The sequence below is a fragment of the Perognathus longimembris genome, chromosome 25 (assembly GCF_023159225.1).
Source record: "Perognathus longimembris pacificus isolate PPM17 chromosome 25, ASM2315922v1, whole genome shotgun sequence".
NCBI lineage: Eukaryota > Metazoa > Chordata > Mammalia > Rodentia > Heteromyidae > Perognathus > Perognathus longimembris.
Window position 1 is genome coordinate 10,771,611 of NC_063185.1, and position 12,554 is coordinate 10,784,164.

General features: G+C 40.2%; 1 protein-coding gene across 1 annotated transcript in view; it reads right to left on the bottom strand.

The window, feature by feature from the left end:
- Positions 1 to 235: 235 nt before the first annotated feature.
- The window catches only part of LOC125341794 (zinc finger protein 782-like), a 69,812-nt gene continuing 57,493 nt past the window's right edge, over positions 236 to 12,554 (bottom strand). Inside the window, exons 7-13 of the mRNA XM_048333880.1 lie at positions 12,445 to 12,475; positions 10,665 to 10,744; positions 9,982 to 10,012; positions 8,071 to 8,150; positions 6,748 to 6,778; positions 435 to 596; positions 236 to 255 (exon numbers count right to left, since the gene is read on the bottom strand). Coding sequence (XP_048189837.1) covers positions 236 to 255; positions 435 to 596; positions 6,748 to 6,778; positions 8,071 to 8,150; positions 9,982 to 10,012; positions 10,665 to 10,744; positions 12,445 to 12,475 — 435 coding nt within the window. The remainder of the gene's footprint in view (positions 256 to 434; positions 597 to 6,747; positions 6,779 to 8,070; positions 8,151 to 9,981; positions 10,013 to 10,664; positions 10,745 to 12,444; positions 12,476 to 12,554) is intronic.

Here is a 12,554-nt window from a genome sequence, read left to right on the forward strand (position 1 = left end):
CATATGAAACAAGCCAAAGCAAAGTTGGCTGTCCGTGGCCCAAACAGTGATGTTGTGAAAAGGACTGAGCTCTTTGCAGTGTGGGACTTCATATAAGGATGTTTGAGAGCTGGTAAACTGAAAGGAAAAAAAAAAGTACATGAACTTGAACATTCATGGAGAGGATAGAAAAGAGAAGGAAGGCTAAGATGGTTACAAAGAAGCAGGAGAAAGTGCACACTTACCACTGTGCTTATTATGGTGAGGACAGATGACCTAGAGGTGGACAAAGGTAAAGCTATGAGAATGCTCAAGGCAGTGCGAGGTAGACTTGGGTTGTCCCTGAGGGTGGAGGGAAAATCCCATGTCTTCAGTATCCCAGCTTTTGTCCCTCCCAGAGATTCTGGGGTGCATCCTTCTAGGGTAATGTCAGGAAGAAATCACAGTTCACCTACCATCCTGACTTCTACCCTTTCTATTGGGGTCAAGATTGCCACAGTGCTGGAATCTCTTTGTTGGATGCTTAGATCTTTGGAAAGCAGACTCTTCAGGGTCAGGACTTTGGGTGGTGTTCACAACCCCTGGTGGTGACGGTGCTCCAAAGCTATCAGTGTCCTCTGTAACACAGACACAACAGATACAATGTAGGTATCGATTCACAGTCTTTGTTTTTTTTTTTTTTTTTTGGCCAGTCCTGGGCCTTGGACTCAGGGCCTGAGCACTGTCCCTGGCTTCCTTTTGCTGAAGGCTAGCACTCTGCCACTTGAGCCACAGCGCCACTTCTGGCCATTTTCTGTATATGTGGTGCTGGGGAATCGAACCCAGGGCCTCATGTATACAAGGCAAGCTCTCTTGCCACTAGGCCATATCCCCAGCCCTCGATTCACAGTCTTTATCCCTGTAACATCCTTTGAATGGTTATTGGAGATCTGAGAATAATCGAATTTAGAATTAAAATCCTCAATGGAGGGGCTGGGAATATAGCCTAGTGGTAGAGTGCTTGCCTTGTATGCATGAAGCCTTGGGTTCGATTCCTCAGCACCACATATACAGAAAAAAAAAAGCTGGAAGTGGCGCTGTGGCTCAAGTGGTAGAGTGCTAGACTTGAGCAAAAAGAAGCCAGGGACACTTCTCAGGCCCTGAGTTCATGGAAAAGAGTATTTCTCCTACATCTATGGGCCCACACCAGAAGCATATTGACTCCAATTCAAATATATGCCAGAAAAAAAATGTTCTTCCTACTAGCACATTGCCTCTCTCAAAGATTAATCCCTGAAACTCTACATGAAACTGCTGACTTGATGTGTGTCCCAACTCATAGTGACAGGTCCCATCATGAAAGAGAGGCATGGGTCAAGGACTAATGTGTTTGAACATAGTGTATGAGACTTGCAAAAGTAATATGGCGGGTCGGGGGTGGGGTGGCGCTGGGAATATGGCCTCATGGTAGAGTGCTTGCCTTATATACGTGAAGCCCTGGGTTCAATTCCTCAGCACCACACATATACAAAAAGGCCAGAAGTGGTGCTGTGGCTCAAGTGGCAGAGTGCTAGCCTTGAGCAAAAAGAAGCCAGGGACAGTGCTCAGGCCCTGAGTTCAAGCACCAGGACTGGCAAAAAAAAAAAAAAAAGAAAAAAAGTAATATGGGGATTATCCTAACAAACAAACTGAAGTCCTAATTTGTTGGTTTTCTAGGGTCTTAAATTGAGACTTTTATTTTTCATGCTGCTGATATAAAGCATACTGAAATACTTAGCCAAATTTTATGTGTCTTCTAAGACATCATTCCAGAACTTTAAGACGTGGGCCACATTGTCCTACATAATAACTTGCACCTCTGCAAGGACCTAGGAACTAGTTGGAAACATAAAGGTATATATTTATGTATATTTCACATGAATAAAGATACCAAACTGTGTAAAACTCTAGCATTACACTGGCTTACCTGACATTAAATAAGCAAGTTAAATTTAGGGACAGTGACTCTATATGATACAATACTTTAGGCTTATACAGGAATGGTAACTTCTTTGCACAAGGGCTAATGTGCCCATTAGTGAGCCCCAAATTAATTTCATTAGCTGAGACAAACAGTATAGACATACTCACATGGGCCTTTGTTTTGTCTTTCAATGTACTAACTTTGCTTGAGTTATTAATATTGATAGCTTCATTACCTGGAAATGTGAAGCAACATACCAAACTCCAGGTACAAGATGACTAGATAATGTAATGTATATTTGGTGTCATGTGTAAAATATGTTTGTGATGGATTTTTTTCTTTAGGAAGCTATTGAGGAACTTTTGCTGTATAAGATACAAATATGTTCAAGAAATATCACAGATACACAGTCACATATATGTTTACAATCACCAAACATAAACTTACACCAAGGTCCCATCAGTCTTCAAGTATGCAGCCTCCAATAAACAGAAGGGCACCATCACAACCCATCCAACAACCAAGGAAATCACAGAAATTCTTTATCCAAAGAATCAACTTTCATCCAACCTTTATACTATATTTATACCTTCTGGTAATCTAGAATTTGGATGTCATTTCATTTTTTTTTTTTGGCCAGTCCTGGGGCTTGGACTCAGGGCCTGAGCACTGTCCCTGGCTTCTTTTTGCTCAAGGCTAGCACTCTGCCACTTGAGCCACAGCGCTGCTTCTGGCCATTTTCTCTATATGTGGTGCTGGGGAATCGAACCCAGGGCCTCATGTATCCGAGGCAGGCACTCTTGCCACTAGGCCATATCCCCAGCCCCCCGTCATTTCATTTTTAAAAATTGTTTTTGTATAGTTGTTATATATGTCTCCCCTTCTGTCACTCTCTCCCAAACTTTCCCTCCTATCACCACTCATAAGGTAAGTTTATTTTCTACATAGCGTCTAGTGAGTATCACTGCTGTATTTGTTCATCCTTGTTCCACCTTTTTTGTGCTCTCCCTGACCCTTCCAAATGCAAAGTAACAAACAAGGAAAAAGGAAAAGAAAACAAAAACAGCAACAATGGCAAGTAAAGGATGTCTATTTCCTTTTCTTGGAGTTCATTTCATAGAGTAATGGGATCAACTGTCCATAGCTATTGATCCTTTGCCCACCACTCCTATGCTTAGCCTTCTTTGGCCTCTGTATGTTAATGACCAGGGCCCTATATAATTTATCATGCTCCAGTTTTATTTATTTTTGTCATTCAGTATGTTTTACTCATAGATTTATAGGTATATTCTATTTACCACAAATGGGGGAAACCATGAAGCCTATTTGTGTGTGTGTGTGTGTGTGTGTGTGTGTGTGTGTGTGTGGCGTACTTCACTTAATATAATATTTTCCAAGTCTTCAAAAATAAAACACTTAGGAATTATCTTAACCTAAGATGTGAAAGAACTCTATTGTGAAAACCTGAAGAAAAAAAAAAGAAATTGAAGCAGACCTAAGGAAATGGCAAAGCAGTCCGTGCTCCTGGTTGGGAAGAATGAACATGGTAGACATAGTAATTCTGCCCAGAGCAATCTACAAATTCAATGCAATACCCATCAAAATCCCAGCAACTTTCTTTTTTTTTAAATGAAAAACATTTAATGCACAAAAACAGTAAAATCAAAAGGCACCAGAAGCATTACATAGTGCAAACAGCAAAAGGATACAGAGCTATTAACTTACTGGTGCTTATAATAAAACTAGGCAAGAATCTGTGAAAATGTCTCCCTCTGTCCTCATTTCGTAAGCTGGCCTCTACTCAATTTCTTAAATTGCCTTTCGTCCTCATTTGCTACCCCCATTGCCTGTGACTACCTGATTAGAAATATTGGGAAAATTGCATGTTTTCTGATTACTGGCAATGTATTTCAACACGATCTCTGGAAGTGTATGTACACAAAGATCACAGCAAGGCTGTCATCCAAATCTACACACACCCCTCTGAGAACATCTGGAGACAGAGCTCTTTTAATCAAGTGCCTAAGGACAAGGAAAGGACTGGGGCTAGAAGTGTGGTAAAGGGCTTACAGTAAGCAACACAGATGCTGCTAGGCAGGCATAAAGGCAGGCATAAAGAGAGAATGAATGTAAGCTCAGCTTCCAAGACATGAGGGATTACGGACATATACCCCAGAGCTCGATCTACCAAGGTCAGAATAGCTTCTTATTGTCCTCAAGGCAACCCTAAGTTTTTAAAGGTTGTTCTCCATTCTTTTTTTTTTTTATTCCAAGTCCTGGGGCTTGGACTCAGGGCCTGAGCACTGTCCCTGGCTTCTTTTTGTTCAAGGTTAGCACTCTGCCACTTGAGCCACAGCGCCACTTCTGGCCGTTTTCTGTATATGTGGTGCTGGGGAATTGAACCCAGGGCCTCATGTATAGGAGGCAAGCACTCTTGCCACTAGGCCATATCCCCAGCCCCTTGTTCTCCATTCTTAATCCCATAACAAACTATGAGGTAGAAAGGGTGAGTACATATGCTCATTTTACAGATGAGAAAAACTGATCCTTAAGAACTACAAGGCTTGGGACTCAAGCAAATGGGATACTCTATCCAAGAGGCACTAATTAGTGCATAGCATAAACAAAACAGTCTGTTCAGACATGGTTGCAACTTCTGTGCCAAGCACTTGGGAGACCAGGGAACATTTCACTTCCTTTTTTTTTTTGGCCAATCCTGGGCCTTGGACTCAGGGCCTGAGCACTGTCCCTGGCTTCTTTTTGCTCAAGGCTAGCACTCTGCCACTTGAGTCACAGCGCCCCTTCTGGCCGTTTTCTGTATATGTGGTGCTGGGGAATCGAACCCAGGGCCTCATGTATATGAGGCAGGCACTCTTGCCACTAGGCCATATCCCCAGCCCTTCACTTCCTATTGGTTTAAAAGGGGAGCAGGGAGGAAAAAAAAGATCAGAAAAGACATCATGATTATTAAAAACAAAGTTAAAAATGAGTCCAAAACTACAGAGAAAACAAATATCCTTTTGGATAAAAGGAAGGCTGACTTCAATTTTTAGTGCTTAGACAAAAGGAAAGCTCATCACCCTGTCAATCACACAAAGCCCTTGATTTAAACTGAACAGCAGCTCTGACATTATAGCTTTCCTTCCACCGCCTCACTCATGCTGAAGCATAAACATTCCTTAGGAAGAGGGGTCTTACCTAAAAGCACTGTAGTTATAACCATCCCTAGGGGCAACACATAAGGTCCCTGGTATAAAAGCCATATCAGAAATAGTAACTTTGAACTAAGTCATAAGAAGAAACAGTAAAGTGTGAATGTATGATGGCATCCAAGTACTTCGTGTGTGTGTGTGTGTGTGTGTGTGTGTGTGTGTGTGTGTATAACTTTAGATAAGAAATTAAATGCTCTGAACTCATCATGACTGTCCATTTTCAATAAAGCATTTATAAAATTATAGCAACCACACTGAGAAAGGGATTGCTCCAACAGCACTTCCTGGCCCTTTTATCTTTGGCCTCTCCACCTTAGGAAATGGGGAGTTCTACTAGTGGCCCAGTAACTTTCTTCAAAGAAATAGAGGCATCGATCCAAAAATGCATATGGAAAAGATAAAAAAATCCAGAATAGCAAAAACAATCCTTAGCAGGAAGAACAGCGCTGGAGGAATATCACTACCAAACTTCAAGCTTGATTACAAAGCCAAAACCAGCTTGTTACTGGAACAAGATGAGGCCTGAGGACCAATGAAACAGAATAGAAAAACCCAGAAATAAGCTCACAAACATATGGCCATCTAATATTTGATAAGGGGCCCCAAAACACAGGTTGAAAGAAAGCCTCTTTGACAAATGGTGCTGGCAAAATTGGCTATACACATGCAGAAAACTGAAGCTAGATACCCATATGTCACCTTGCACAAGAATGAACCACAATGTAAGGCCAGATACTGTGAAAATATTACAGGAAGAGGTAGGGGAAACCCTTAGCCTACTGAGCATGGGGTAAAACTTCTTAAACTGAGATCCAGAATCACAACAAATCAGACAGTCTAGATACATGAGATTATATCTAACTGAAGAGCTTCTGCCTGCAGAGGACATAGCCATCAAGATAAATAGAAAGCCCACAGAATGGGAGAAAATCTTCACTAGCTATACATCAGACAAGGGCTTCATAGAAAAAATATACTTAGAGCTCAAAAAATTAAAATAAACCTTCAAAAACACAACAACCCAATTAATAAATGGGCTAAAGACCTAAAGAGAGACTTCTCAGAGGAAGAAAAAAGAATGGCCAATAGACACACCAAGTGTTCAACATCTTTGGCCATAAAAATGCAAATCAAAACAACACTGAGATTCCACCTCACTCCGGTTACAATGGCCATTATCAGGAAAACTAACGATAATAAATTCTGGCAGAGATGTAGACAAAAGAGAACTCTATTACACTGTTGGTGGGAATGTAAACTTGTTCCACCACTCTGGAAGGCTGTATAAAGGTTCCTTAGAAGACTAAGCATAGAGCTTCCCTATGACCTAGAAATTTTACTCCTGGGCATTTATCCAATGGGCCCCAAACCAGGCCACACTAAAGCACAACCATGTTCATTACAGCATTATTTACCATAGCCAAGACATGTCCCTCAGTGAATGACTAGATCAAGAAAATGTGATACATATATATATATATATATATACATATATGTATACACACACATATATTCTATTTGTCCATCAGAAAGAATGACCATTTGGGTGACAGTACAAAAGGGAAGGTACTAGGTTTACCACATGCATCTTATCATCTATACTGTTTTCCTTACCATATTCCACTTGTACTGTAGGTACCTGAAACTAGAGAAACAAAGATATTATGATGACATTGTTGTGTCATGAATTTATTGCACATGGTTTTAATTTGTTCATGAGTATTGAAAAGTTATGAGAAACATGGTAAGATAGGGTGCCCAAAGTAGGAAAATGAGCTTTCTTGGAATATATATCACTAAACTCAACTTTGATCATCACCACCTTGTTTTTTGAATTTGTGCCAGTCCTTCTACTCAAGGGCTTCTACTCAGGGAATGAGTCATGTCCCTGAACATGTGTGCTAAAGGAACAAAAGTGATCATTTTGTCATTAAATCACAGCTCCACTTGTGGCAATTTTGGTGGTAGTTATTTGGAGATAACAGTTTCACAGTCATTCCTAACTAGTTGGGCTTTCAACTGTGATCTTTAGATTTCATACTTTTTTTTTTTGTCAGTCCTGGGACTTTAACTCAGGGCTTGGGCACTGTCCCTGAGCTTCTTTTGCTCAAGTCTAACACTCTACCACTTGAGCCACAGTGTCACTTCTGGCCTTTTCTGTTTATGGGGTACTGAGGAATCATTCCATAAACCACATTCAAATGCCTACATTGAATTTTTTTGGTGGTCCTGGTACTTGAACTCAGGGCCTGGGTACTGTCCCTGAGCCTCTCTTTGCTCAAGGATAACACTCTACCACTTAAGCCACAGCACCACTTCTGGCTTTTTCTATATATGTGGTACTGAGGAATCAAACCCAGGGCTTCATGCATGCTAGGCAAGCACTCTACCACTAAGCCACATTCCTAGCCCTACACTGAATATTTTAAAGAAATTCTTGTTTGTATTGTTCATGTTGGTGGTCCTCAGGTTTGAACTCAGGGGCTCACGTTTGTGAGGTTTCCTTTACCAGTTTCAAATCCATATCAGAAGCCCTTTTGTATCACTTATTTTTTCAATTAAGGGCTTGCTTCTTTGCCTGGGCATTTCTAGACAATTTCTAGACAATAATTTTCATAATTACATATCACAAGTGGCTGACAAGATAGGCATTGATTACCAGATCCATCCTTTCTTTGGCTGAGAAAACATCTCATGAATCTATTGCCCAGGATGGCCTAGAAACACTTTCTCATCTTAGCTTCCTGAGTAGCTCAGATTACACACATGAGCTAGTGTAATGGGCTAATGTTTAATTGTTGGTTTTAAATTAAAAGAAGGAAAGGGTAAGATATCACAAGAAATGTATTCACTGCCTTATTATATAATTGTACCCCCTTTACACAACACCTTGTCAATAAAATTTAATTAAAAAAAAAGAAGGAAAGGATATCTTACCAATTCAGCCAGCAAAAACTCCTCAAGGATATCTTCCTCCCTTTCAGAAGATCCCTTTGTAACTGAGCTTTCCAAGAAATCTCGGAACATAAACAGTTTAACTTTTCATTATTGCTAATGCTAAGCATAATGAATTCAAAGAGCACAAATTAGTCCACAGCGTGGTATGTAAGGTATATTGTTTATGAACTAGAATGACAGATAGGAAAGTAAAGGAAAACTGATGTCTGGGCATTTTGCAAAGGGAATTACTATTATTATTATTATTATTGTCAATCTTGGGGCTTGAACTCAGGGTTTGGGCACTGTCCTTGAGCTTCTCTGTGTTCAAGGCTAGCACTCTACCACTTGATCCGCTGCGCCACTTTCGACTTTATCTGTGCATGTAGCACTGAGGAATTGAACCCAGGGCTTCATACATGCAAGGCAAGCACACTACCCCTAAGCCACATTCCCAGATCCTCACAGGGCACCTGGCTAAGGACTAATTTTCTTTAACCCAGGTGTATGAGACTTACAAAAGTAATATGGATATCATTCTAACAAACAAGTTGAAATCGCTCCTCTGGGTTTACAGATGTCACAATTTGAGCATTTCATTGTCCATGGTGCCCTTAAAATATACTAAAATATTTAACCAGATGTTTATGTGTTGGGATCTGTCTTTTTTTTTTGACAGTCTAGGGCCTGGCCACTTGAGCCACAGCACCACTTCTGGCCGTTTTCTATATATGTGGTGCTGGGGAATCGAACCCAGGACTTCATGTATATGAGGCAAACACTCTTGCCACTAGGCCATATTCCCAGCCCTGGGGTCTGTCTTCTCACATTGCCACACATAGTCACTTGTAACTCTCCAAGAAACTGAACCAGTCAGAAATATCAGATTACATTTATGTGCATTGACCATGAATGAAAATTCCAAACTCCGTTTGAAAATGTATTACTATCTTGGTTATGTGATACTAAAAAAGCAACTTAAATTGAGGGACAATGATTCTACAGGATGGAGGACTTTAAGCTTATTACTGGAATGGTAAGCTCTCTGTACTCGGGCTAATGAGCCCACTGGTGTATCCCAAGTTAATTTCATTAGGTGAGGACCAATAGTATAGGTATATTAGATAGGCTCCTGTTTTGTCATTCAATGTACTAATTTGAGAAAGTAGGTTATTAATATCCATATGTGTGTTTCGCCATCTGGAGAAATGGAGCATCAAACTCAACTCTGGGTAAAACTGTAGTGAGGAGTAGATAATCTATATTCCATATGTGTAAAGAGTTTTTTTGTGATGGATTTTTTTTATCTTCAGAAATTTATTGAGGCACATTTGCCATGCAAAATAAAAATATGTCTTAAGAAAACCCATCTCAGGGCTGGGAATATGGCCTAGTGGCAAGAGTGCTTGCCTCATATACATGAAGCCCTAGGTTCGATTTCCCAGCACCACATATATAGAAAATGGCCAGAAGTGGCGCTGTGGCTCAAGTGGCAGAGTGCTAGCCTTGAGCGGGAAGAAGCCAGGGACAGTGCTCAGGCCCTGAGTCCAAGGCCCAGGACTGGCCAAAAAAAAAAAAAAAAAAAAGAAAAGAAAAGAAAACCCATTTCAGATGTATAAAGTCTTACATAGGTTCACAAGCACCAAGCACATAATTATATCACAGCTCCAGTAGTCTTCAATTATATAACCCCAAACAAATAGACAGGGACCAGCACAACCCAATCAACAGACCAAGAAACCATAAAAAGTCTTTATCCAAAGAATCAACTTTTATCCAACCTTATACTGTACTCATACCTTCTGGTAACCTAGAATTTGGGTAACATTTCAAAAGAGAAGCTACTAAGTTTACCCCATGCACCTTAGCATCTATACTGTTTTTCTCATTTAATAAGTCCAGAACACTTACCATATTCTACTTGTTCTGTGGGGACCTGAAACTGTAGAAACAATATTATTGTGTTGTGACTTACTTGTACATGGCTTTATTCTTTTTCATGAGTAGTGGAAAGATATGAGAAACATAGACAAGATAGGGTGCAAAAACATGAAGTAGCACACATATTGAAAACTCAGGAGCTTTCTTAAAATATGTATGATTCAAATAAATTTCAATCATCAATTAATTTCCTTCCTCTTTCTTTCCTTCTTCCTTCCTTCCCTCCCTCTCTCTCTCCCTCTCCTTCCTTCCTTCCTTCCTTCCTTCCTTCCTTCCTTCCTTCCTTCCTTCCTTCCTTCTTTCTCTCTTTTCTTTCTTTCTCTTCTCTCTCTCTCTCTCTCTCTCTCTCTCTCTCTCTCTCTCTCTCTCTCCTCCCTCCCTCCCTCCCTCCCTCCTCCCTCCCTCCCTCCCTCCCTTCCTCCCTCCCTTCCAGTGTTGTGGCTTGAACTCAAGGCCTGGGCACTGACCTTGAGCTTCTTTTGCTCAAAGCCACAGCACCACTTCTGGCTTTTTCTGTTTATGTGGTACTGAGGAATTGAACCCAGGGCTTCATGCATGCTAGGCAAGCAGTCTACCACTAAGCTACATTCCCAGCCTTTTGGCTCATATGAGATCATTTCTGGACAAAAAAGGAAAAAGAAAGTGTATCTTACCAATTCAGCAAGCAATAACTCCTCAAGGATATCTTCTTCCCTTTCACAAGATGAATTTTGAACGGATCCTTCCAGGACATCTAGAAACAGACAGTTTATTAATGACTGTTCATGCTAAGCATAATGAATTCAAAGAGCTCAGATGAGTCCACAGGGTGGTGTGTCAGCTAATGTTTTGAAAAATGCAAATAGAACTTCTGGTAGAGCATCTTTCTCAATGAGTAGAAAAACCAAGTGAGAGGTAGGAAAGTAAAGGAAAACTGCTCTCAGGGCATTGCGCTAATTGCAATGTAAGCTTACCTGTAAATGAAATAGAGTTTCGTTGTTCTTGATTGCCTAGAAATTTAGACATAAAATGTCCTAAAACCTGTGAAACAATCTGTGCTATAATTTATGCTCATTGGTAATTCATACAAACTGCTGAAGATAATTTTGTCACTGCCTGTGACCCCCAAACATCCAAACAAATAGGATTCATGAAATGACATTAGTGATCATAGGAGAATGAAGACAAACAGAAATTTTTTTTCTGTCACTTCTGGCTTTTTCTGCTTATGCTGAGGAATTGAACCCAGGGCTTCATGCATGCTAGGCAAGTACTCTACTGCTCAGCCACATTCCCAGCCTCGTGGTCACTATTTTGTTTAACATATATGAAGACTGATGAGATAGTCTAAGTTGTATCTTTACTTATTAATTGATACCATGGAAAAAAGAGACTCCTAGACTTGATTCTTGGCAAAATATTTTATTATATTAACCCATTAATATTAGATAAAATATAATAATATATGAAATGTTTCAAAATACTGCTACTTGCTAATTAAAAATGACCGTGCATCATATGGTAGGTTTCCTTCCATCTTTCCATCTGTCACTTGTGTGCTCAGTGATCTGATGTCTGTGCCAGTGCTTGGTGACACAGCTTGTCATCAATGAGAGCGAGTATTGGTAAGGACTAGTGTCCTTTAATCCAGATATATTAAACTTATAAAACTAACATCGAGGGACTGGGAATATGGCCTAGTGGCAAGAATGCTTGCCTCCTATACATGAAACCCTGGGTTTGATTCCCCAGCACCACATATATAGAAAATGGCCAGAAGTGGCGCTGTGGCTCAAGTGGCAGAGTGCTAGCCTTGAGCAAAAAGAAGCCAGGGACAGTGCTCAGGTCCTGAGTTCAAGCCCAGGACTGGCAAAAAATAAAAAAAATAAAACTAACATTGAGGGCTGGGAAGGTGGCTTAGTGGTACAGTGCATGTCTAGCATGCATGAAACCCTGGGTTCAACTCCTCAGTACCACATATACAGGAAAATCTGGAAGTGGTGCTGTGGCACAAGAGGTAGAGTGCTAGCCTTGAGCAAAAAGAAGCCAGGGACAGTGCACAGGCCCTGAGTCCAAGCCCTATGACTGGAAAAAAAAATAACCAGATAAGGACCAAATAACTAACAAAGCAACTGAAGAAACTCAAGTTTTTGCTCCCCCCAATCACCTTTTATCTAAACTTTGTATCATACTGATTTCTTCAGGTAAAAATTGGGAGTGAGTGTAGGAAATGGTGACATTGTCCAAAAAGAAATGTACTAATTACCTGGCTTATGTAATTGTAACACCTCTGTATATCATCTTTATAATAATAATTATAACAACAAGAACACTAACAATAATAAATTATTTTTAATAATTTGGATGACATTCTGAAAGAAATGCTACTAAGTTTGCCACATGCATCTTATCATCTACACTGTTTTCCTCATTTAATAACTCCAGAACACTTACCATATTCTACTTGTTCTGGGGGGACCTGAAACTAGAGAAACAAAAACATTATGACATTGTTGTCTTGTGACTGACTTTCACATAAAGTTTTATTTCTCTTTCATGCTTAT